Source organism: Heteronotia binoei, chromosome 7, assembly GCF_032191835.1.
Source record: "Heteronotia binoei isolate CCM8104 ecotype False Entrance Well chromosome 7, APGP_CSIRO_Hbin_v1, whole genome shotgun sequence".
NCBI lineage: Eukaryota > Metazoa > Chordata > Lepidosauria > Squamata > Gekkonidae > Heteronotia > Heteronotia binoei.
The window spans coordinates 32,335,772-32,354,696 of NC_083229.1; the positions used below are offsets into that span (position 1 = coordinate 32,335,772).

The 18,925-nt window shown below is 45.1% G+C and overlaps 1 protein-coding gene across 1 annotated transcript; it reads left to right on the forward strand.

Annotated features, from left to right (window-relative positions):
* Nucleotides 1-521: 521 nt before the first annotated feature.
* Nucleotides 522-18,405, forward strand: KCNV1 (potassium voltage-gated channel modifier subfamily V member 1). The gene is made up of 4 exons (XM_060243309.1): nucleotides 522-781; nucleotides 2,550-3,062; nucleotides 4,851-5,377; nucleotides 17,590-18,405. Exons 2-4 carry the CDS (start codon nucleotides 2,581-2,583, stop codon nucleotides 18,099-18,101), a joined length of 1,521 nt encoding a protein of 506 aa, XP_060099292.1. The 5' UTR covers nucleotides 522-781; nucleotides 2,550-2,580; the 3' UTR covers nucleotides 18,102-18,405.
* The last annotated feature ends 520 nt before the right edge of the window (nucleotides 18,406-18,925 follow it).

Consider the following 18,925-nt stretch of genomic DNA (forward strand, 5'->3'; position numbering starts at 1 on the left):
CGGGAAAATGGATTGTTTAGGCTGTAATACGTCCACTCTATACAGACATCAGCGACCGCCAGAGTAAATGGAACTAGATTTGGATTTGGACAGACTCGCCCAAGAGTTGTTGGTGTCCTTTTTTTTTTTTAAAGGCAACTAATTTCTAAGCATAATAAGGTATACTAAAATGGGTGGGAATCTGCCTTTTGGACAACCTACGGTTCTCGAGATATCCGAAGCACTCTCAGTATCCTAACTAAACACATGTGTGAGAGTAGGTGCCAATCCTGCGTAGCTTTACTCTGGAGAAAGGGGAGAGCAGCGCTCAGACTTACTTGTCTCTGAGTTTGTTATACGACAGCTTTACAAACCCTGCGGAACGTCAATGCAAGAGACAGTAACGGAACTTTTAATGCTACAGGGTGCAGCTTTGCAATCCGCAGCGGCTCTTCTCTGCTCTCTTTCCACCTGGCTCTCGGTCCACCCAGTCGCTGCAAACACTCATGCTCGTTTAATAGCAACATGCCCCTGCCAGGTCTGGCTTTTCCGGGCGCCGCGCTCTGATTTGTTCCCCCGACCGCCCATGTGACCAGAGAAGAGGCTTGATCGCGGCGCTGCTCAGAAGTTGGAAGCCGGCTGGGCGACTGGGATGAGCCACGAGGCGGACTTGCCAGAAGCGGGGCTCAGCCTGGAAGGACTCTCTTGCGGTAGCTGCAGCAGCTGCAGTCCAGATGTGCCAAGGCAAGCAGGCGGAGCGGCAGGTCAGAGGGTGAGGCGCGGCCCCGAACCTCGATGGGAGGTAAAATTAAAATTGTAGGGTCCTCCCCCCCCCCCTTGGTTTGTTCTAACACGACGCTTCCACGTTATAATGGGAAGCATTTCTAATTTTTAGCGTTTAGCATTCCGCGTTGCTTTCAGTGGCAGTCACTGTGGTGTGAAGGACCTATCTATCCGATCCAGCATAGCTGTTCGTGTTTTACATTATTCTGATTTTAAACAAAAAGTAGTCAAAAACCAACTTTGCCGCTTCCCTCCCTCCCTCTCCCATCCTGTACTTTTAAAATGATGATAGTGTTAAAGTGCTTAATCTTGGGGGCAGCTGGACACGTTTAAAAGTCAGAAAAATCAGCTGCAGTTAAAGATACATAAGGGAGAGAATGCGAAGAAGAATTCATTAAAATAAATTAGTTTTAGAAGTGCTGATCTTGTTAATCAAACAGGGGGGTTAGGAATCAAATCAATTATCGGTGAGATAAGGATGCTTCTTAGTTATCCTGTAATTAGAATTCCGGCCTGTGCCCTTGTTTTCAATTGTGCAGAAAATAATCCAGGAATTAGGAGCTATTTTTTTGTTAAACAGATTAAGAGGTTGCTCAATTTTAGTGGAATGATCACTGCTACAAGTCACTGGTAGCAGTTTTCTCCAGCAGTTCTAGTGGATGAAGCATTTCCACAGAAGCAGTATCAGTTTTTCTGTTAACTAGAACACCTCTATGTTAACTGTTAGGGGAAATAGTAACCAGGTGACATATTTTAATTCCTCAGTAACAGATTATTTAAATATTGTACATCGTGAAAAGAGTGCTTGGGTCAGGGAGTACTGGGTTCAAATCTCATGAATTTAAAATACCATAGTCAGAGATACAGTAAATATATGGTATAGAGGACCGGCTGAGAGAACGTGATTGGCTCAAGGTCACCCAATGAGTTTTACGGTAAAGTGAGGATTTGAACCTATGTCTTGCTGGCCCAATTTTCTAATCAGTGTATCACACCAGTATAACACAAATCCATTATTAGCTTCTGTCCTACCACTCCTTACAGAAGAGTTTGAAGCCTTCCTCCAACAAAGTCTTGTCATAACTTTTCCTTTCTTGGGTATCCCATGCTGTTGATTGTTCTTGACTTACACCACGACTATAAATAGCATAAATAAATGAAATCCTTAATGTGAAATGGTCTGCTGTGCAGTCTTGTGCAGTTATTCCATTCTTGAGCCCACTGAAGTCAATAGGCTTTGAGTGGAGTAACTCTTTATAAAATTGTGTGGCCAGTGTTTGCAAATTTATCAATGGTATCAGATAGGAAAGTTAGTCCTTCTGAAGGCTGTATGCCAGAATAAAATTCTAGGTTTTGTGCTGCGGCAATCCAAATTCATCATCCATAAACATTTTGGAAATAATGCTGCAGCTTTTAATTTTAATTATAGCAGCTAGGGGAGAAAACTAGAGTGATATAGAACATAACACCCTGGAGTCCAAATCTTGCCTTGCATCTCCAATAAAGATTTATTTCCACAATCATAAAGGCGGTGGGGGGGTATATTTTGAAATGAAAGCTGCACTGGTGAGGATTCTCAAATCTTTGTGTTTAAGTTTGGGCAGTTAAGTGGTGAATGAACAGACCACCTAGAACCCTGATCTTAGAACCATCGGAGGGATCTCAAATATTTTTGTCTTCATTTCAAGTTGCTTGGAATTCAAGAGGCAGCTGTGTAGCCTGTTGCCCTGGAACATACTGTTCAGTTTTAGCATGCCTGTGTAATTTTTTTCCTCTCCCCTTCCTAGGAGAGCAGAAGCTGCTGTTGGCAGCTGAAGGATGAAGTCTCCTCCATGCTGCCTGTCTCTTTCTTCCGGGGTGTCTGCCGAGGAGTTGGACGAGAGCACGTCCTTGGGCTCTTTCGAGTCCAGCGTCTTCTGTAACAAGGAGGAGCCCATGTCCTTGCTGCAGCAGGTGGTCCCAGCCTTGGACTGCATCACAGTCAATGTGGGAGGTGCCCGCTTTGTGCTGTCCCAGCAGAAGCTGTGCTGCTATCCAGACACTCGTCTTGGCAAGCTGGCGGTGGTGGTATCGGCCGCCCGGGATGCCGCCTCCAGCCTCCTGGATCTTTGCGACGATGCCAACTTGGTGGAGAATGAATATTTCTTCGACCGGAGTTCTCAGGCATTCCGTTATATCCACAATTATTATCAGACTGGTCGGCTTCACGTCATGGATCAGCTATGTGCACTTTCGTTTCTACAGGAGATCCAATATTGGGGGTTGGATGAGCTCAGCATTGACTCTTGTTGCCGGGACAGGTGGGCACCTGATGGTCACAGAAGTGTGTGTGTGTGAGAACCATGTGTAAAGCTGTCAATTCACAGCTGACTTATGGCAACGCTGTAGGGTTTCCAAGGCAAGAGTTGAACAGAGATGGTATGCTGTTACCTAGCTCTGCATAGCAACCCTGGTGTTTTCCCATTCAATTACTAACCAGGGCTGACCCTGCTCCACTTCTGAGATTTTATGAGATTGTAGGGTGGCTTAAATGCCTAGCTTCAGGAGGACACCAATGGGAAGGGGGAAAAGGAGACATGGTAGGTTGGTAGGCGCTAATAGAATACTCAACAGCATGAAGAAGGAGGCATTGGGAGAAGCATAGTTTTTTGTTGAATCTGGTGATGATTTGCATTGGAGGAGGATGAAGTAAAGATACAGTATGGGGATGGCCACAAGACACACTGGCATGTCGCTGGTCATTCTTGAACACATGATGCTGCATTATACTGAATCAGACCTTTCACCCATCAAATTCGGTATTGTCTCCTCAGACTAGTAGAGGATCTCTAGGGTCTCAGGCAAAGGTCTTCCTCGTCACTTACTGCCAGATCCTGTAACTGAAGCTGCCAAGGCTTGAACTTGGGTCCTTCTGCATACCAAGCAGAAGAAGCTCTGCCTGTGAGCCATAGTCCCTCCCATTCCCAGAGAGCCAGTTTGGTGTAGTGGTTAAGTGTGCGGACTCTTATCTTGGAGAACTGGGTTTGATTCCACACTCCTCCACTTGCACTTGCTGGAATGGCCTTGGATCAGCCATAGTTATCACAGAGCTTGTCCTTGAAAGGGCAGCTTCTGGGAGAGCTCTCTCAGTCCCACCCACCTCACAGGGTGTTTGTTGTGGGGGAGGGAGATAAAGGAGATTGTAAGCAGCTTTGAGACTCTTGAGTGAAGGGCAGAATATAAATCCAATGTCGTCGTCTTCTTCCATTCTCCGGTTGGTGGTTGGGGCCAGACTGAGGCCACTGAGATGATGGTCTTCACTTTGAACATCTGGTTGGTAGCAGAGGCCACAGTGTCCTTCTCCAGACATCTAGGTTGGCTATATGTGTGATGTAGTAGTTAAGAGCAACTGACTCTAACCTGGAGAACCAGGTTTTATTTCCCACTTCTTCACATGAAGCCTGCTGGGTGTCCTTCTCTCAGAACTCTCATCACCTCACAAGGTGCCTGTTGTGGGAGGGGAAGGAAAGCAGCTTTGAGGTAGAGAAAAGCAAGGTTAAAAAACACTACTTTTTCTCTACAGCTCTGAGGTGTTCTGGTTCTTACCTTTTAAAACTTTGAACAACTAGGGAGCAGTGTACTTGAAACACCACCTCCCTATCACTGCTACCAAATAAGGTTCTCCTCTCAAGCACTTTTCTTCACTTTGCCCCAGCCTCCCCAAGGCAGAGACATTTAGTGGTGGCACCTTGTTTGTGGAAGACCTTTCCTCATCTGCCACTTAACCTCCTCAGTTTTTAGCTCCCAAACCAAAATATTTCTTTTTACCTACACTTTTTAACTACAAAATACCATTTCCTTCTATCCTAGGGACTCTTTTTAAGATCATCTGTTTTATGCTGTAGTTATGAGGTGACTGGGTTTTATTAATGGTGGTGGTTTTAATAATTAATTTGTTTTAATTGTTTCTATACTTTATCACATTTTCCTTTGTGAATGTCCTCAAACAAGTTCTCTGGACAAGGAGCATAGATTATTCCTAAATAAATAAATCAGTGTTGGTTGTAGTAGTGTAACATGTCTGTTTGCGGTTGGGTGTTTTTGGACAGGTACTTCAGGCGGAAGGAACGCAGCGAAGACTTAGACATCAAGAAAGATGCTGAAGATCTGGATCCCCAAGATGAAGAAGAGGACTTCTCTGGAAACTTCTACTCTGGTGTCAGGCAGAAGCTTTGGGAGGTGTTGGAGAAACCTGGTTCTTCTGTAGCTGCCCGGACTTTTGGCACAATCTCCATGGCCTTTGTGATCATTTCTATTGCCAGCATGGCTTTGATCTCGGTGGAATTGAGCTGGCTGCCATCGCAGTTGCTAGACATCCTGGAGTATGTGTGCATCACCTGGTTCACAGGAGAGTTCACCTTGCGCATCCTGTGTGCACGGAACAGGTGTCGCTTCATGAGAAACGTGGCGAACATCATAGACCTTCTGGCCATTTTGCCCTTCTACATAACACTGCTGGTGGAGAGCTTGCATGGTGGAGGGAGCTCCCAGGAACTGGAAAACATGGGGCGCATTGTGCAGGTGTTGAGGCTGCTGAGGGCTCTCCGTATGTTGAAGCTGGGCAGGCATTCCACAGGTAAATCCAAAATGTGGGGGATGCTCCTGGGGATTGAATTACTTGGTACGTTTGGAGATGTAGCCATTCCTTCTGGAGCTTACAGTAGGCCCTGTACTAAGAGCCCTGTAAGCTCCATGAGGATTGGCTACATCAGGAGTGTGTAGCCTAATATGCAAAGGAGTTCCTGCTACCAAAAAAGCCCTAAACAAATGTCTAGCTACCCTTGCTAGGGTAACTGGGGCATGCTGCTATGCCTGATCCATAGCCTTCACAAAAGCTTGATGGTGGGAAATAACAAGGTTGGTTTCTCTTCTAGGAGAAGGGGATAGAAGGAACACTGGAGGAGAAAGATCAGAGGTGGCAACAGTGTTCTAATGAAAACTCTGCCATTGTGCATAGAGCAAAAGATGTGATTAGCACACTTGGGGAATGAGGCTTTTTCCCAGCAGTATTGTAAGGATGTTTAGTCCTTCGTGTTAATTCCATTTTTAAAAGTGCTGAAAGGACTGACTTCTATCAGCGAGGGCTGATAGCTCCCGTATAGTTACAGGAGTATTGCTGAAATCCTAAGAATGTTTTCCTGGGAGTAATCTCTGTGGACTGAAATGGGGTTTACTTCTGATTAGGCTTGCTTGATATGTCTTTGTGTATGTTAAACTGGTGTCTGCGCTCCTTTTGTGGCTCGTTTAAAGGTCTTGAGCGTAGACCCCATCGTGATGGAACATCTTAGGCTTGTTCAAAGTGTTGTCTTCAGCCCAGCTCTGAGGAGCATTTTGCCCATGAGGAGTGCTGCCAACATAACATTTTACAGCAGCTGGGACTCTGCTGGAAGACCAAAGCCTGTTCCAGATGGGCAGAGATTCAATTCACTGGGCAAGGATTCAGTTCCCATGGCATAGGAGCGAGTGCCATCTTCTGCCTGCCACCATGTGCTCATTGCAGTGTGTGAAATGGGCACTCCATTTGAAGGTTCATCTAGAGAGAATAGCCCAATTGGTTCTCCAAGCAACCAAAAATGTGGCTTGCCAATCTACAGGACTTTGCATAGATATATGAGCCTGCCTTATACTGAGACAAACCATTGATCTGTCATGGTCAGTACAACCTATTCTGAATGGTTATGGCTCCCCAGAGTCTTCAGCAGAGGTCTTTGACATCACATAGTTCTTGTAAAGTAGAGATGCCAGGGACTGAACCTGTCTGGTGCACAGCCACTGAGCCAAAGCCAAATGTTGCATTGGGTAAGGGAAGCAGAGAGGAGAAGCTGTCCCTGTAAGCATCTAAAGTGGGTTAGGCTGCAGGAACCAATTCAAGAACAAATCTTTTAGGTTGGCTTTTTGTATAAACATCCTGTGCCCCGTGGCACAGAGTGGTAAGATGCAGTACTGCAGTCCAAGCTCTGCTCATGACCTGAGTTCATTCCCAGTGGAAACTGGGTTCAGATAGCTGGTTCCAAGTTGACTCCGTCTTCCATTCTTCCGAGGTCAGTAAATGAGTACCCAGCTTGCTGTGGGGAAAGTGTAGATAACTGGGGAAGGCAATGGCAAACCACCCTGTACAAAAAAAAAGTCTGCCATGGAAATGTCATGATGTGACATCACCCCAGAATCGGAAATGACTAGTGCTTGCACAGGGGACTACCTTTACCTTTTTGTAAACATCCTGCCCTCCCCATTGCGAAGCAGATAGATAATCATATTGGCTTTTTGTATGTGCCAGCGATAGTATTATTCTCACATACATCAATAAGACTAACCTCCACATACAAAGACAATCTTTCCACTGCTCCAATTGGGTTCCCTTGGCACATACTATATCTTGTTGACTGTTCTTGCTCTGTTAACCTCCCTGAACCTCCCTGTCCCCGTACAGCGGGGAAAACATCACATCTCCCATCAGATACTGGATTTGATGGGAAATTTGATCTCTGCCCTCTTGCTATTGTCATTAGAGTTTGCTTTCCTGTTGCCACTGTCTTTCAGGTCTCCATCCACCCATCCCTTCCTTCTACTGTCTTCTCCTCTCTTCCCCCCGCCCATACACCCTGTTCCTTTTTATCTACCTTTATAATTTTGCTCCCTATGCAGACATTGACACTTGGTGTCTTTTAAATGACATCAAGAGGGAAATTTTGAATAACCCAGATCAGATCTTATTTGAAGCAGATCTTATTCCAAGCAAATGCTATCCCTTCTTCCACTGACTCACTCATTCCCAGGACAAGCACATGCAAGAGGTAGTCAGAACCTATGTGTATTGCAAAACAGGCTAGAGCAGGGGTGCCGAACTCATTTGCTATGAGGGCCTGATCTGGCATAAATGAGACCTTATTGGGCTGAGCCATGTCGGGTTGGGCCGGGCTGTGTGTGTACCTATTTAAGATTAGGCAGCAGAGATACAAATTTTATAAAGAACACAAACACCAATATTTATTTTTTTAAAAAACTTAAAACATGCTTAAAACGTTAGCACTCATTGATCTTAAAGATGCTTTCTTTGTATTTCTCCCATGGGATCCAGGGAACTGGGTAAAGGAAGCTCTGGCTCTTTCCTTGAAAGGGCAGCTGCTTGTAAGAGCTCTCTCAGCCCCACCCACCTCACAGGGTGCCTGTTGTGGGGGAAGGAGATAAAGGAGATTGTGAGCCACTCTGAGATTTGGAGTGGAGGGCAGGATATAAATCCAACGCCATCGTCTTATTATTATTATTACTACTACATTGTAATATATAATCAAATAACTGTACAACTCATGGACCGGTTGCTAACAGGCCATGGACCAGGGGTTGGGGACCCCTGCTCTAGAACACCCTTAATGTGCTCCTGTGGCTGAACAAGGCAGAGTAAGGTTAGCGGTAGTGGTCAAGCTTCTTTAACTGCCTGCTATTTCTAACCTTGGAGTGGCTGTGGCTCAGTGGAAGAGCCTCTGCTTTGCATGCAGAAGATCCCAGGTTCAGTCCCCAGCATCTCCAATTTAAGGGACCAGATAGTAGGTGATATGAAAGACCTCTGCTGAGACCCTGGAGAACTATTACCCGTATGCATAGACAATACTTGCTTTGATGGACCAAGGGTCTAATTCAGTATGAGGCAGCTTCATATGCTCAACTCTGTCATGTTTCCAAGGACCCTTGTGTGGACTTTTATTTTTCTTCAAACTTCTAGTGATACTGCAGGAAGCCCAGCTGTAATTAATGAAGGGCTTGAAGGGCTTTCCTTCCCATGTGATTCCAATGGGATTTGCAGCCACTTGAATGCACAATTTGCATTTAGCAAACTGATGGAGATTCTTGATCTCATTTATCTCTTTTAGGGTTCTTCTAAGGCACAGTTTGCAAATCGCTCCCATACACGGAGCCACTGTTGAGCAGCACCATTCTGCCAGCTGCACTCCTTTCTGAAATCATTGTGAGATTTTTTCTAAAGCACAAATAAAGACAGCAACTACAAAATCTACTTATTTGGGTCTCATTTTTCAGGGGCCATCTATGTATATCTAATAGTGATGCCTGGCCTCTGTGGATATCTAAATGTGTCAGTTGAGGCTGCACTGATGCTGAACATTTCTTTTTTCTGCAGATTGGAGGACTCCCAAAGTTTGCGGGAAAATCTGAAATGTTAAACACATTAAGGGGTTAAATCCCCCCTCCCCCCAAAAAAACCATGCACAGAGAATGCACCTACCTCCAGTGTAATTGCTGGTGGCTTCAATGGATTCCAGGATGTACAGCATGCCTTCTGGTAGCTGTGGAAAAACCTGGTGGAAAGTGGGGGGAGAGATGGGATTCCCCACCCCTGAGAATTAGCCTTATAGGCCCACATTTTTATTCTCTGTTCCTCAAAGGTTTTCATGCTAGTTCAGTGTTGATACTGGTGCTATGACCACCGCTGTCTTTGGATGCATTCACACACTATTGCATACTGTGCTCTTGTTGTACTATTACAGTGATTTGCAGCTGAATTTGTGCTGTCCACACAGGAAAATCCAGTTGCAAACTATTGTAGTGCAAAGTCCATCCCAATGTGGATTCAGCTTGAGTTTCTCCTTCTACCAGCCTTCCCACACATTGGTGTTGTGTTATTTCTTCTTCTGGAAAAGCTTTGCCCACTGGTTGGGTCTTCACCTGACCCATCATCTTCATGGAAGCTATTTTCCTTGTAACAGATCATCATAACCTTCTAGGTGGCCGTCCGTGGTACTTTCTTCCCGCTTTTCTCCCCATCTTCAGCTGCTAAATTGCCCCATGAGACTGGTGCATTTGCAAACTGCCTTCTCATTCCCCTGCAAACAAACATATCTATAACTTTGTTTCACTGCATAAAAGTAATTATGGCAGATGGGCTTGCCAACAGTAGTTTGAGAAATTCCTGGAGATTTGAGGGCAGGAGCCTCAGCAGGATATAATGGCATAGAATTCAGTAATGCAGCCATTTTTCTTGGGGGGAACTGATCTCTGTAGCCCAGAGATCAGTTGGCATTCTGGGAGATCTCTAGGCTCCACCTGGAGGTTGGTGAACCTGTGAAGAACTACAAGGCATGTTCATTTCACAAAGACATTCTCCTACAGAAATGGAAGTTACAAACACACCTCTGCATCCTACAAGGCTTAGAACTGATGTGAGTGCTGATACAAAATAGGTAAAATCTGGGGTGGGGGGTAGGTTTAGCTGCAACTTAAGGCCTAATAACAGACAGCAAATTTGTTTCTGGGCCAAACTGAAGACAGAGACTCACATGGCTGGATGTAAATAACAGGCAAGTAAGAAGAAGATGATATTGGATTTATATCCCGCCCTCCACTCCGAAGAGTCTCAGAGCGGCTCACAGTCTCCTTTACCTTCCTCCCCCACAACAGACACCCTGTGAGATGGGTGGGGCTGGAGAGGGCTCTCACAGCACCTGCCCTTTCAAGGACAACCTCTGCCAGAGCTATGGCTGACCCAAGGCCATGCTAGCAGGTGCAAGGGAAGGAGTGGGGAATCAAACCCAGTTCTTCCAGATAAGAGTCCACCCACTTAAAGAAGAAGCAGTGGGGTAAGCTCAGTGATTCTGGACTCGGGGAGGGGGGAGCCAAAGATGAGGCCCTCCACATCCCCATGATCTTCTACCTTAGAGTTGTTTGTTGCTGTGGTGGCAGCTGCAGGTGGCACACAGTGTGTAGGTTGGCTGCCACATGCATTGCAGGCAAGAAGGACTGTGCATGTGCTTGGCACCCTGTGTAGACAGTGCAGTCTTGGGTCCTCTCTGCCAGCAATGAGGTAGGACGAGACATAAAGGGATACTTCACAGTGCCCACCCACCATTTAGTTGCCTGGTGGGGGCTGCCTGGCTTGACAGATGGATGAATGAGTGTGAGGGCACTGCCTAACACAGCACTCCTTGTCCCTCTCCTCACACCAGTTCAGTCACTGCATGCTGGATTAGGTTAGTTGAACCAGCTGCTGGGGAAACCTGCTGCCTTTTGAGTTGTTGCCATGGCAGAGAGAGGAGGTAGGGCAGTCAAGGCAGGCTATTGCAATCATTTCTGTCCCTTGCCTCATCCCCTCTCTAGGCCAACGTGGCACCCAGGATAGTTGCCTTAGTTACTCCATAGCTAATATCACTAGTGAAGAAGAAAGTCAGTGTAGTGTCTCCCCACCCCACCTCAATTTCTAGTTTAGAACAGACTTCCCCCCCACACACACACACACAGAGAAGTGTTCAAAAGTGTGAGTGGTGGTTGGAAGAGATACAGGTCCAAAACAGGATTACCACTGCAATTGATAGTTGTGAGAATTGAGCCTAATTCAGATTAATTAAAACTGATCTGCCACACCCTCCTGATGAACATTCATCCCTTTTATACTGCTTATAGCACTGTCTGCTGCTTTGGTTGCCATAAACTGTTCTGCGATTGCACACACTAAATAATGCACTTTCAATCCACTTTCAGTGCACTTTCAAACCAGATTTTGCCAGTTCACACAGTAAAATCCAGTTGGAAAGGGCATTGAAAGTGCATTATTTAGTGTATGTGACTGCAGCCCTGGTTGGAAAGGATAAGGATACCATAAAGATCTAGATAAAAGTATATTATATATGAGCTAGATATCATAAAGAATAGATAAGGACATCATAAGGCAGGGGTCCTCAACCTTTTTAAATAGGGGGCCAGTTCACTGTCCCTCAGACTGTTGGAGGGCCGGACTGCCGTTACTGTACAAAGCCGCGGGCCGTCAGTTCTCCGTCTTCTGCATCTCTCTCCCTTCCCCACACCACACACCCTGGCCTGGGAACTCACCTCACCTCGGTATCACCTCACACTCTGTCTCTGCCGCCTCAGCCCAGTGCCGGAAGTGTGCGTTGCTAACGCAAGTTTAGGTCGAACGTCACTTCCGGTCTGATTTTGCCATAACCTGGCGGGCCGCATAAAGGTCCTCAGTGGGCCGCATCTGGCCCGCGGGCCGTAGGTTGAGGACCCCTGTCATAAGGAGTTAGATTCAAGTCTAGTAGCACCTCAGGGACCATCAAGATTTTGTGGGCATACGTCTTTAGGAATTACCACTCCTTTTCTCGGGTATCTGGAATCAAATCCTGTTCTTCTGCTGCAGTCCAACATTCTGAAACTATAATTTGGTAAGGATATAATTTTGTTACTATTGAAATGAAACTGGACTCGCATTGGAAGCCAATTCCCTGGAGACAAACGGATGGCTACACTGGCTGTACTATTTTGAGCAATTCACCAAAGCAATAATCATTCTGTTCCTGTTCAGGAAGTAAATGAAGTAGATGAAATTATCTGATCAAAAGACACAAGAGCATTGCGTTTTCAGGAAGCCGACACGAAAACATCATCCTGGAGTGATCTGTTATGTGGTGTAATGATTAAGCATGGTGTAGTGTTTAAGTGGCGCAGAGTGGTAAAGCTGCAGTACTGCAGTCCGAGCTCTCTGCTCATGACCGGAGTTCGATCCCAGTGGAAGCTAGGTTTAGGTAGCCAGCTCAAGATTGACTCAGCCTTCCATCCTTCCAAGGTCAGTAAAATAGTACCCAGATGACTGGGGAAGGGAATGGCAAACCACCCCATAAAAAGTCTGCCATGAAAACATCCTGATGCGACATCACCCCAGAGTTGGAAATGACTGGTGCTTGCACAGGGGACTACCTTTACCTTTTTAGTGTTTAGGAGTGGCAGACCCTAATCTGGAGAACCAGGTTTAATTCCCTACTCCACATAGGGTTCCCACTCCCCAGGTCCTCCACTTTCTAGTGCGCCTTCCCGCTGCCAGCCAGTGTCATCACGTCAGGGACATTGCACGGCAACACTCTGGCTTTTGGGCAAAACTCTATGGTTTGAGGTCAGTTTTACCATAGAGTTTTACCCTCAAACCAGGCCATCCCCAACATCCTTGCCCCCTTCAGGAATGTCCGCCAAATACCCTACCAATGAGAAGGTAGGACCTGGCAACCCTACCTCCACATGCACTTGATTGGTGACCTTGGGCCAGTCACAGTTCTCTCAGAACTCTGAGTCCTACGTACTTCCTATGGTGCCTGTTGTGAGGAGAGGAAGGGAAAGGCAATTGTCAGCCACTTTGAAACTCCTTAGGGTAGAAGAAGCCTACTCTTTTTTATCTTGCCTTTCCTTTAAAATGGTCACGGTTAGGATATATTAATCTCTTGTTCTCCCTTTTATCCTCATAGCAACCTGTGAGGTGGAGCTCAGAGAAAGTGACTGGACTATAATCTCCAAGTCAGCTTCATAGCAGAGTGGGATTTGAACTTCAGTCTGCTAGTTCTAGTCCCACCCAGCTGTACTCTGGTGCTTAAGGAGAACCACATTTGTATTTACCATGAGTTTAGAAAGCTACATTTACTTCCATCCCTGAGAGGGTTGTGGCTTCAAGAACCACTCACCAACCACGAGTCCCCCTGGAGCAAGGGCCTTGCCCAGTTCTCCTGAAACATAGGGCATGTGCCACAGTGGAGGACATAGTCCTCAGAAGAGCCTCTAGTGGCTCCCAAGTGAGTATCCCTGCTTTAGTGACTCCATCATGTTGGCTACATTCCAGAATTTTTGCAGGAAGAAAAATACCCAAATGGAACTATAATAGTTAGAAAGCTGCTGCGTACAGTGCCAAATTTCAGATAATTCCCCATTTTTTCCAGTAGCCTAACAGGCGATGCATCTCTCTCTTGTTGTGATGTAGAAGACAAATGTTCTAATTTCTATGAGACATGTTGGTAGCTTGGAGGCAGCTTTTGCCAGAAGTGACTCAAAGGGCAGCTACGTGTCACCAGCAATGGACCTAGCAATGCCAGATGTTCTCACATTAGGCTCTCTGTTCTGCCTCATATTCATGTTGATGGGAATGCAGCCAAAGTTTACAGATACAGACCAAGGAGTTGTGTACAATACTTGGAACTGACTGAAGAAACTGGCTAGGGTCAGAATTGGTGGCAAATAACAATTAGCATCTACAAAGTGGGGGCCTTTACCCACAATGCCTCCACGCATTGCAGAGATCAGGTCATGTGCTAGAATACGGTTGCAGCCACACAGCCAATTACAGCTTTCGTTCCATCAAACCACCGCCTGTTACCGCTTTGATGCATTTTACTATGTTCTTCTATACGGTTCACAGCATTCCTCTCTTAGGGAGATTATGGTGAATCAAAAGCTCTCTGAGCCATTTTCCACTTGGAGGTAATGGTCTTTTTCAGCTGGAAATTGAAAGAACTACAAGGCTTGAAGCGGATAACAATTTAAAAAAAAATACTAGAAGAAATATCTCATTAATTTGAACGAGCAGCTCCAGGAGCTATTAATTTAATCTGAAAAAAACTAGATTTTGTTCTTTTACAGAAAGCCTTGGTGTTCTTTTTGAAAATGTTTGGGCTTTGAAGTTGTAGTCTGGCAGCTGCCAACAAAGTTCTCCCTGCATACCCTCACTGGTTTAGGCTGCCACAGTTACAATGATGGTACAGTTTTCCACAGTGTCTGACCAATTTTGTACTAGACCTCTAATCCTGGCTTAGCCCTGTCCCCAAACTGACATTCTACACTAGAATCAGAGAAACTAACTCTATGCTTTTAGTGTAGAATGTCAGCTTGGGGACAGGGCTAAACCAGGATTAGAGGTCTAGTGCTAAACTGGTCTCTCTCTTTCCTATATAGCTGGAGGAGAACAGTTACATACGTATGTGCCGTCAAGTCACAGCCGATTTATGGTGACCCAGGCAAGGGATGTTCTAGGCAAGTGAGAAGCAGAGGTGGTTTGTCATTGTCTTCCTTCGCAGTCTTCCTTGGTGGTCTCCCATTGTGGTACCAGCCCTGCTTAGCTTCTGAGATCTGACAAGATTGGGCTGCAACATGTTGCCTTTCTTTCCTGGAGAACAGTTAAGTGCGCTTCATGCAAAATCAGCTGGGAGCCTGACAGTGCAGTTCTTAAACAGAGTCAGCGGCCTTAGAAGGGTGCAACTGTTCAGGATGTGCAGGTAAATCGTGCAATACTATGCAGAGTTACTCTGCGCTGTATTGCACTTTAAAGGTAGTAGGATCAGGGTGGCCTCAGCAATGCATGTTGACTCACCGCTGAATTCGTGAACCGCAGGCACGGACAAGAATTAATTGGTGGTGTTATTAGCTGCCCTTGTGGTCGAAATGGGTCACTGGAAGAATGGACTATAACTGCTTTTTAATGTTTGGCATAGCATCTGCAGAAGTGAAAGCTGTGTGTGTTGTGATGAATCTGAGATGGCAGATTCACACATACTCTGCAGCTGTTGATATTGGGATCCTGTTGAGTGTGAATATTTATAGTATTGTAATTTTTTGCAAATATGCAGCCATACTACATACAGTGATGAATTAGTGCAGAACTCAGAAGAGTCCGATCTCTCTCCTGCATGCACACTGTATTGGATCACTTCCATGAACGGCTGGGGGGAGGGCAAGGATTGTGAGTGCCTCTTATCTATTTAACAGCTTTTTTTATCCTGTCCTTTCTCCAAGGAACTCAGGGCAAAGAACACAGGATTGGATCCAACCAGTGAAGAAGGAAGGATCTCCTTTATCTACCAAAAAAGACTGTGCTGGGGATTGTAGGACCTGTAGGGACAAAAGCCACGTGGGATGGGAGGAGAACAGGATTAGATCCAAGTGGACAGATCCAACCCATAATTCTTCCCCCCTCCAGTCTGTCAGCACAGCAGTCCTGGGGGAGGAGGGAGGTTAAGCTGAAACAGGGTAACTGCTCGGTGGCAAAGTGGGGATCTGAACCTAGGTCTCTCCAGTCTGAAATTCTAATTCTAGGTTTCACCAGTCTGGAATTCTAATTACTGCACCACGCTGGTATTCATAATCCCCACTCAGTTCCCTTATGCCAAGATGCTGTTCTCATACAGGGTTGTTTCTGAAGCATGCCATGGCTTAATCATCATGGCACAAGTCCGTAAAAGGTAACAGGAAAATGGGTGACATCCCTTTTCTCGGTGTCTTCTCAAGTCTGCATTGTGCTGCTATACAGGGTATCCTATGAAGAGCATAATCCCAAGGATGCACATTTTCAGCTGCTTCCACTTAAAACCCATTTGGGAAGTGTAAGAGATTAAGGTCAGGTATTATGCCCAAGGGAATTTTTAAAAGCAGAAGTGGGAGATTACACAGCAGAGCTAAGTACTCAAAGGGAATTCAAATGGATCCTGAGCCAGCTTTAAAAGGGCAGATGCTAATGTGAATTTTATAGAACTATTGCATCCAAGACACAAGAAGAATGTGTTCTGCATTACCAAATGCTGGCTGACTAACTGCCACAGCTAGAGAATTTAGGGTTGTTGGTTTTCTTCCCTGCCACCTAATGCAAAGTGCAGTGGGGAGCATTTGCCAATCTCCCATTGGAAAATTTAAAGACAAGCAAAGGAGTGCAGGGGGGGCAGTAATTGCTGTTAATTGCCTGGCCAATGAGGGCAGCATGGGATGCTATGTATGCCTTCCTGTTGATCTAGCCTCACATTTGGAGTTTCCTGCCCCTCCATCCCTGGCTAGTAGTGTGGAATTAGCTGGGTGCTGATCCCACTACAAGAATTTTTTAGATTCCCTTTGAAACAGCCAGGAAAGGGAACCTTTTAAAATAGGCCTGTTCCATTAAGGATTACTAGGCCTTTTTGGAGTTGGCAAGATTAGTGCAGGATGATGCTTTGTTGTTGTGTAGATTGGAAAGCACCCTGAGATAGTTAAAAGTGGGGAAGGGAGACACCCCAAGCAGCTATTCTTGAGTTGAATGGCGGGCATGGAGTGGGGGGGGGGAGGAAATCTCTCAATGCTGCACATTTTCTCTTGATTCTTTACATTGCATGGCAATGGATCTCTGCACAGTTTTATTCCGTGCAAGAAGAAGCAAGGCATGGTTGTTAGCCATGCTGAGCTTTGAGCCAAGGTGGATTGCCCAAATATTGACAAACCTGATGGGCAGCCTCTTAGGGATTCTACACTAAGAGGGTAAGTTTTCAAGGGCACTTCAGAAGAGTTTAGTAAACACTAGTTTGGTGGTTCTCAGCTGGAGGTCTGGGTACCACCAGTGGGGCGCAGAAGTAGTCTAGTTACTAAGAAGTGGAGGCATTTGGATGTATACCCTTCCCTTCACTCAGATTGTAATCTGGGAGAATGGTTTGATCATCCACTCCTCTACATACAGCTGCTGGGTGACCTTAGGCAAGCCACCGTTCTCTCAGAGCTGTTCTCAAAAGAGCTCTCTCAGCCCCACCTACCTCACAGGGTGTCTGTTGTGGGGAGAGGAAGGGAAGGAGATTGTAAACTGCTCTGAGACTCTGAGTAAAAGGTGGGGTATAAATCCAATCTCTTCTTATTCTACCTTCCTTCCTTCCCACTTCTAACAATACTACTGCAAATTCTTCTTATTCTACCTTCCTTCCCTCCAGCTTCTAACAATACTACTGCAATTTGTTATCTCCTTAAAACTACTGTAAATTAGAAATGTAATAGCAGAATGCTTGTAAATATATAAATGTCATTCTCAGAAAAAGTGTGGTTTTTGTTTCCCTCATGGTGGAACACAGGATCTTTTACCAAGTGATTGGTGGGGTGTAAGATATGAAAAGCTGAGAACCACTTCTCTAGTTAACCCATATAATTGGGCCACTTATCTTTATTTCAGGATAAGGGAGCAGCCTCTCCCTGTTTATCTCCTCAAGATCATGAACCAATTGATGTCCTGTGTTAACATTCCAGGTTTGCGGTCTCTGGGGATGACCATCGCACAGTGCTATGAAGAAGTTGGCATGCTTCTGCTTTTCCTCTCAGTGGGAATATCTATCTTTTCCACCATGGAATATTTTGTTGAGCAGGGTGTCCACGGCACAACGTTCACAAGTGTGCCCTGTGCTTGGTGGTGGGCAACGACCTCCATGACAACTGTTGGCTATGGAGACATCAGACCGGACACAATGATTGGCAAGATTGTGGCATTTGTGTGTATACTGTCAGGAATTCTGGTCTTGGCTTTGCCCATCGCCATCATCAACGACCGCTTCTCTGCTTGCTACTTTACCCTGAAGATCAAGGAGGCTGCTCTCCGCCAATGTGAAGCCTTGAAGAAGCTCACCAATAACATGTCCAGTGACTCCAATTTCAACATTAATTTACGAGATATATATGCGCGGAGCATCATGGACTTGCTGAGACTCAAAAGTCGAGAGAGAACAAGTACCAGGAGCAGTGGTGGAGATGAGTTTTGGTTTTAATTTTTGAAATTTAATTTTTCAGCGGATGTCCAATGTTCTGATAGCCTTGATGATGATATAGTTAAGCAAAAGGCTAATGATCATTTCTGTTCCTTTCCTAACAACTTTGCTTTCTAAGTTGCTGAACGTCCAAAGGAATATTACAAGTAAAAACTCTCAGGGTACATTGATGCTAACACATTATACTTTTCACTGGAATAAAATAGTGGCTCTGTTCATGTAGAACAGTGTTTCAAATATTTGACTATGATTCTTATGTTTGTTCTAATATGCAGGAATAAAATTCTACCCAAAAAGAACAAAACTTGCTTGGTTTTGAATACTAAAAATAATAGAACAATGAAAATACATAAATATTCAAAACTTTTAAAAAGTTTAGATAAATTATGAGGGTAACACCTATCATGGCTTATTATATTGTATTTTTGTAGTGAGGAAACAAGCCCAGGCAGGTAATAGTCATATATTTACCTCTCTGCTGCACTATTGGTGTCTGATATCTCCACACGAACAAAGTTCTGCAAGATCTGTTCTAACATATGCCAGTGTGCAGCTTTCACAATCAACATTTAATTCCAAGTTGTGTTCCTCTTCAGATTTACAACAGAAAAGACAGTAGCTTGTGTAATATCATGATGGCCCAGATTCTAACTTATAGCGGTTATCTTAAGGTTTCAAATCCCTTTCTTCCTTAGTCAATTGTTTGTGCCACTTTATCCACCTTTGTTTCTTTTCTTTCTAAATCTGTGTCTTCACAAGGCCTCACTAATAAGGATTTTTTTCTTGCTGTCCCCCTTTTAAGATTATCCCTGTTCACGTATCAC